This window comes from Astyanax mexicanus, chromosome 19 (assembly GCF_023375975.1).
Source record: "Astyanax mexicanus isolate ESR-SI-001 chromosome 19, AstMex3_surface, whole genome shotgun sequence".
NCBI classification, from domain to species: Eukaryota; Metazoa; Chordata; class Actinopteri; order Characiformes; family Acestrorhamphidae; genus Astyanax; species Astyanax mexicanus.
Genome location: NC_064426.1, coordinates 29,731,830 through 29,739,752, shown reverse-complemented (window position 1 = coordinate 29,739,752; position 7,923 = coordinate 29,731,830). Strand labels below are relative to the sequence as shown.

At 35.5% G+C, this 7,923-nt stretch overlaps 1 protein-coding gene across 1 annotated transcript; it reads left to right on the top strand.

Annotated features, from left to right (window-relative positions):
* Positions 1-3,026: 3,026 nt before the first annotated feature.
* Positions 3,027-7,136, top strand: atp5pd (ATP synthase peripheral stalk subunit d). Its single transcript, XM_007234897.4, has 6 exons — positions 3,027-3,170; positions 4,805-4,936; positions 5,198-5,294; positions 5,486-5,557; positions 6,103-6,165; positions 6,859-7,136. The coding sequence occupies exons 2-6, from the start codon at positions 4,815-4,817 to the stop codon at positions 6,988-6,990; spliced, it is 486 nt and encodes a 161-aa protein (XP_007234959.2). The 5' UTR covers positions 3,027-3,170; positions 4,805-4,814; the 3' UTR covers positions 6,991-7,136.
* Positions 7,137-7,923: the final 787 nt, after the last annotated feature.

Here is a 7,923-nt window from a genome sequence, read left to right as displayed (position 1 = left end):
GAACACTGCTATACCTAACACTGCTGGGAGACCTTTCTTACTTTCTGAGCCATACAGTAGCCTACAGTAGGTGGAACCAGTTTGCTATTTGTAGATTTATATACAGTATATACAATGAGAAATGCATTGAATTGGATGAAGAACATTATATTAACACACTGGTGTAATATGTGAATTTTAAGTTTTAAAAAAAAAAAATCTACATTGTAGATTAAAATACACTGCCTGGCCAAAAAAAAGTTGCCACAAAAAAAGGTTTCACTGTGGCATTGTTTTAATAAGCTTCTGCAATGTCACAAGATGTATTCAATCCAGTGTTAATAATTAATTTTTCACCAAGATTTTGCAGCATTGATGATGGTAGAGTCTGACTGCTGCACAAAGCCTTCTCCATCCAGCACATCCCAAAGATTCTCAATGAGGTTAAGATCTGGACACAATCCATGTGTGAAAATGATGATATCATGCTCCCTAAATCACTCTCACAATTCCAGCCCCATGAATCCTGACATTGTCTCCTTGGAATATGCCTGTGCCATCAGGTAATAAAAAATCCATTGAAGGAATAACCTGGTCTATATTCAGTATATTCAGGTAATTGGCTGAATATTGTTTTTGGCCAGGCAGTGTATTAATATTAATATGTAATTATATGGTGCCTTTCTAGAAACTCAAGGACGCTTTACATTCACGTTTTTACACACAACCATTTATACTCAGCTTTTTTCTTTACACTGGTGAGAAGCAACCAGTGAGAAGCGGCAGCCAACAGTGCACAGTGAGTGTACTCTTAAACGGAAACAACTGTCCACTGCATTGGGCACTACAGCATTTTACCCAGGACAGGGCACACAGTTAAACATACATTTACACACATACACAAACTTACATACATACCACACACTCTGGGTAATTTTGGAGTATTAAATTTAGTTTTTATTTAATTTACTTTGGTGAACTGTGGGATGAAACCATTGAGAACATAGAAACTCCACCCAGATAGGAACTTGAACCCAAGACCCTAGTGCTGGAAGGTGAACGTGCTTACACCTAAGCCAATAGCCATGCCATAGTAAACAATAAACAGTAAAAAAATGAAAATACCAAGACTATGCAGATCTGCCGTCAAACCTGATAAACTTAGATGGTGATTTGAGGTGATTTGAGATGAGCTGGAGCTTCACAGCGTAAAGGAAAAACAACAACTATTGTTCAGCACCTCCAGGAACTCCTTCCTTCAAGATGCTGAGAAAACTATTCCAGGTGATTCTCCCTCATGAAGACACTGAGATTAAAATACTAAGAGTGTGCAAGTCTGTTCTCAAAGATACTGTAAATGTGCTACTTTTATCTTAAGTATAAATCTTAAGTATAAAACATATTCTAGTTTGTTTAACACTCTTTGTTTACAAAAGAATTCCACAGATGTTCCTGTATAGCGTTATTGGTCTTCAATATTAAATTTACAATGTAAAAAAATCTGAAAATGAATACATTTCATACATTTTCATGTACATTTTAAACATCTGAAAGGACAACCAATAACTGGAATTATTTTACTAGATATAAAGATAGTTTACATTTTTAAAATCCAAATAAACATGCTTATGTTTATATGTAAATATGTTGATTTCAGTATAAAAATATATAAATTACCTATATAAACTCACTTTCCCTTTTTTCAGCTCCACTCCACTGTATTCTTTGTGGGGGTTTTTTCTGCATATTTGATAATCCCTATTTTGTACCCTGTTCTTTAATCTTATTATTTGGGTGGTTCTCTGTTCTGATTGGTTGCCTTATTGTGCCACATTCATAACGTACTCCTGCCTATACATTTAAGGGCACATTTTTAGTAGTGGCCCAGCAGTGCTATAAGGCATGGCTCTCACATGGATTAGAAAAGTTAGCAATTAAACATGGTTTGGATCTTACCACACAGATCAGGATTATACCATAAGAAATAGGACTGGGATACAGAGCCATGGTAGTATCGCTGGTGAAATCCAAGACCAGAACAGGTTGTAATGGCAGAGCCTAAAAATAGCCAAGAGAACCCTTCTGTACACAGCTTTCTCAGAAAGCACATATGACTAGACTACAGAACCCAGGGATTAGAAGACATAATAGCAGAGACAGATTGTTTCTTACTATACACTTTCTGCTACATCCATATTTAACCATTAAAAGTCTAGGGGGCTGTTTGTGGGTGGACACTTCAGTTCCTCAGACTAGCAACTACAACAACATCATGTTTCATAGTAATAAGCAAACAATGGCTTCAGAGAGGAAGCGATTAATGTACAGTGACATGCCAAATGTCATTTAAAATGATCTAGTTTTGTGTCCCATAACTTTTGCTACAGTTGTTTGTCTGTTTGTATGGACAATTCTAGTGTTAAAGCCTTGTATGATGTGTTCCCAGTGCACATACTTGACATGTGGATCACAGTGAACTTTATTAAACAGTAAACATTATTAACAGTAGCCAATGTGAGTATAAGGCTTAGTTCCTTAAAAGTTACCTTGAGCTACATTGAGTTCCATGGGCATTCACTGTCGTAGACTATTTGTTCGTTTAGAAAAGTAAAATTGAATTGAATTTTGCCACTCCCAGTCTGAATATATTTTTTACTTGTTTAATATTTACCCTGCGTTTGAACGATGTTTTTCTACCTAATGATTACTGGCACTGCGCATGCGCTGACCTACACCTTTTTATTATTTTTCGTGTTTTTTTATAGTAAATCTGTTTTTTCTTAGACAATAAACAACCTGGACTTCGTCATCGCACACAAATGGAAATTAAATTAATAATAATACACAATAATTATTATTTCATAACAAAAGCAGTTTGTAATTACTTTTTACTATTAAGTATTATTATATGTGATTTATGCTATCCAAATATACTAACCAACATCTACTGCGACTTCTACTGAGAACAAGCTCTAATACTGTGCTTCTTTTGTATTTTTACAGTTAAATATACACTAGGGTAGCACGGTTTGACACGGTAGCACAACTCGACAGAACACCCAGCGGTTCCGGTTCGGTCCGCTAGGTGTCAGTAAGCGCGGAGAGCTGTGTTCGGGTTCTGGAGCAACAGCCGCTGTTTCCGGTCTGGGTGCCCTCGCTAGTCTGTCTCTGCAGCGGTTTGGTATTTGAAGGTAAGTATAACTGAGATTTTAGTTATTTACCTGAATTACTGTATTAAACCCATTAAATACAGCATTACTGTAGTGAATGGGAGTGACCGGAGCTCTTTGCGGGAACAGGAGGCTCAGTCTGGAGGAGAAACTCTGACCTTGACTGTTAGAGTGTTAACCAGTACCTGACAGTACAAACAGATAACTATGTTTTACTTTGTGCAAAACTGTTAATTTATGCGTGAAAATACATATTTAAAAATGCATGAATCGCAAGCCAACTATAAAGTCTGTAAACTTAATATTGGCCGAACTGTTGCATGGCATGCATTTTTTATTTTTCTTTGCTGTTTCTAATGAGCGTCTGATTATTGTAAAAACAAAGAATTATATTTTTACATGATGTAGTTTATGAGAAAAATGATGTCCCCGTATAAGGAATTTAGTTTTATGATTCGATAGAACACAATAAAAAAGTCTCAATTAGTAATGATATTCAAAACATTTTTTTTGTGCTTAAACACAGCAGCATGTTTTGCCTGAGTGCGAAACAAAAGTAAAAACTACAATTGTGCCCATTTGAAGTGCTGCCTTAACACGAAAACATAACAAAGTAATAAAACAAACATTACTGTATTTACTATTCATTCACATTTCTGAACAAAACTGTAACGTGTTAAGGTGACAGTATAGTGGCCTCATAAGAGCCAGGCCATTGTAAATAAAAAATTATATTTGGGTGTATATACCACCCAAATTTGTGATGTCCACTCATGTGAACGCCAGGTCCTAGGAGGTTAAAATGTCCAGTTGTGGTCTCTAGTATGAATGAATGCCGTGTGAGCTGTTTTTTTGTGAAAAAAAAAAAAAACATTGATATGGTATTATACTGCTTTAGTCCGGTGGAGAAATGAGAGGGGAGAAAGATAGGATTTCGGCTCTTGCTCATAAATATTCATATATTTAAACATATTGCCTCTGATTGGCTAACAGCACTGCGACACCAGGAGGCAGCAAAACGGACAACAGTTTAACATAAGTTTATAAATTAAGACATTTTTGCACTAATAACAGTCTTTGCAATGTCATGTTACTTTACAACATGTGTAATGCCATGCTAAGTGCAGTTCAGCCACTGACCTAGTTTTGGAGTCTCTGTAAAACGGCAAATCCACTGGAGATCCTATTTAAACAACCAAACAGAGATGCGTAGTCCAGGTCCAGAAAGTAAAAATACACCTAGGCAGTTGGAACAAAACCCTAGGGTGGATTTTTACTTTTAACTTAAAAATACACACCTACCTATTTCAGTTGTACTTCGCTGGTGGTGTTCCATAGACAAATTCTGACCATTTGTTCCTTAGCTCTGAATTACTTGGCACTGATGTGTTATTTGCACAGGCCATGAATAATTCACAAGTTGACGTAGACACGGTTGCTTTTCCTGATTGACTCAATTTTCTGAATATTTTCTTTTACTATCTGCTGCAGACAGTGGAGGTTAAGGTTTTATGTGCAGCATGCTTATACAACTCAGAGAGACCTACTGTATTTCACAAAGAACAAGAAAGAGTGGATTTCAGTGGAAAGACACCTTTAAATTTGATTTCTTCATACCTGCAGATATCCTGTTCTAAATGACAATATTTTGACAGAACCCGAGAGATGGCAGGGCGAAGAGCTGCCATAAAGGCTGTTGATTGGGTGGCCTTTGCCGAGAGGGTCCCTCCCAACCAGAAAGCGATGTTCAACAATCTGAAGACCCGCAGTGATGCCATCTCTGCTAAGTGAGTTCTGTGTGCAGATGATTTATGTCTCTGATCTAATGAAGACTTTAAGAGATGCAGAAGTTGGTTTAAAGGTTTAAAGGAATATTAAGAGAGCACTTTATTCACTGCACTTTATGTTGAGACCAGAGCCAGAGACAAGTTGATTGTATAATTTTTAATTAGAAATTCTGTAAGGTAACTGGACATACACCTGAAGAGCGTACATCTGAAGTTATTATCTGAAGTTGTTGGGCATAAATAATGTGCTGTTCTTTGCAGATTAGCCTCACTGCCAGAGAAGCCAGCCTCCATCGACTGGAGTTACTACAGGAAGACAGTGGCTAAAGCAGGCATGGTGGATGAGTTTGAGAAGAAGGTATGATTGGTCTCACACACACACACACACACACTGTTTAAAGAGTGTTTTACATATCTGCGTAGATGCATGTCTGTGTTACAGTACTGAGAAAGTAATTATGGGGAAGCATAGTTCAGAGAGAAAGGCTTTGATGCTTCAGCTTTTAGTTTGATGCTTCTCTCATGTCTAACCCACAATTGTTTCACCAGTTTGCTGCTTTGACTGTTCCTGAACCAGTGGACACCCAGACTGCTAAAATTAATACCCAAGAGCAAGAGTCTGTAAGTTAGGCTTTTTTTGTAATTAATTTTAAATCATATTTTGAATCACAAAAGTTGTATTAATAAAGGAACTGTTTAGTTTTCGTTCTTCTGCAAATATGTAATTCATTGTAATAAGAGCTGTGTAAATGAGAAGTTTTCTGTAAACACACGGCAAACAATCCATCTGCAAAAACTAGACAATATATATGTAAATTGAGATCAATAAACTTACATTAAGCCAAAAAATGTAAACAAACTATTTTTAGTAAGGCTTCTTAATATAAGTAGTCTGAAAGTCTCAAAATGAGTGAAGTAAGACTTCTATCAAGCAGAACTGATTTGTTGGCTTAAATGTGGACACAAAAATCTGAATAACTTGATATGTGACTTTTTGTGCTTACTTGGATTCAAGTAAAATTAGACATCTTACTCTAACAGTATTTGGTAAGACAAGAAATATCAGAGAAGAGGTTTTGTTAATTGTTGTTGCAGTGTGTATTTTTTGTCACATTATTTGTGACGATTGTTTTTCTGTTTTCCATGTGAATATCGTCATGCTGTAGAACAAAAGCGCTTTAGATTACATTCAGGCCTCCAAGGCTCGCATCGTTCAGTACGAACAGGAGGTAAGTTCTATCATAATTGTATTTTTCTTATATAATAAATTTCTTCTTTTTATTATTAGTTTTTTATTGTTCTTTTTATTGTTGGGAATTGTGATAAATCCTGTACCAAATTACAGAAAAAGTAGTAAAGGTACAACATTGCAGGAATATACCTGTGTCTCAGCTGTGTTTTATAATGGCCCAGACTGGCAGGTGAAGATTTGCAGTGCCCACTGAACTTCTTTGATTGTAGTGTGTAATCTTACAGATACCGCAGTCTGCAGTCAGGAGTGCACAAGATCATTTTGAGGGTGTTTAATCATTATTGGAATTGTCTGATTTTGGTTCTGATCTATTAATAATCTGATTAATTCCTAATATAAGAAGTTAAGACTGTGAGATCTCATATATTTGTAAAGACCTAAGATCCATGTTTACATGACATGTTATCTATGAAAATGCTCCTCTCAACTGCACCTCATCCAGACAAATCCTGAAATTTTTATATTAGCAAGTATCAGGGGGGAGTTTTTTGTACGTTTTTAAAAAGTTAATACATTTTTGCTCATTAATTGGGGAATTTGGGAATATGGATTTAAATGTTTCTGCCTTTTAGCTTGCTGTCTGAAGCGCTTGCTGAGTAGCTTTGTTTGTTTTTGTATTGCAATGTTTATCATAATTTTTAATGTTCTCTGTCTTGATGGTCTTTGACAGCTTGGGAAGTTCAATAACATGATTCCGTTCGATCAGATGACCATTGAAGACCTGAATCATACTTTCCCAGAGACGAAGCTCGACAAGGCCAAGTATCCATACTGGCCACACAAGCCTATTGCTGATCTGTAATTTATTAGCTGTGTTCTAAGTTAATAATAATTTGAGTTGGATTATGTTCTGTAGTCTGATCTGTTAAACACTTCAGTGAAGAAGAGTTTGCTCAGTTCTGTTGTATGTATGACTGAAAAAAAAAACAAATAAACATTTGAAGTTTTGATTTGCTTCAGTTATTTATATTTTTGGGAATAACTTTAAAAACTGACAGCTATGCTGACTTAGGTACAAAAGCTGTTTTTACAAAGTACAAATACTTATCAAAGGAGAACTCCGGTGTAAAATGAATTTTGGTTTAGTAAAACATGATAAAAATTATTTACCTTTGATGAATAGCACACCTCCGTTCTCCCACAGCGTTTCGAGGTCCAGAAATTTTAACAGTAAGTACTTTTTTTTATCATGTTTTACTACAACAAAAGTCTTTTTTACATCAAATTTCTCCTTTAAGACAGAAGGGATGACAGGACTTCAGACTTCAAATTTGCATAGACTTGGGCTGTAACAGGTGTTTAATGTTGTTTAGGTGTTTGCCGTATTATAATAATTTTATTTAATATCAGTAACCTTATGTATCCAAAGGCTTTCTGTCTTGGGTTGTGTCCCAATTGCATACTAAACTCTACTACTGTAAGGTATATAGCAGTGCACAAAATAATAAACTTTTACCTATATTACATACTTAAAACAACTTGAACTAGTTTTAGTAATTAGTACAAAATTGCAGTGCAGTGCATGTTTTTTTTTTACTTTATTTTTTATTGTTTTTTTAACATACAAAGAACAAACAAACAAAAAAACAACAGAGAAGGCAGATCAGGCATTTGACAAGGTTCTTCAAAGGGACATTTAAATGCTATACATATATTTATATTAAGTAGACAAAGAAATAAAGGCAAATCATTTGAAGACACAATAACAAAAGAAGGTCTAAAATGTAAATCAGCT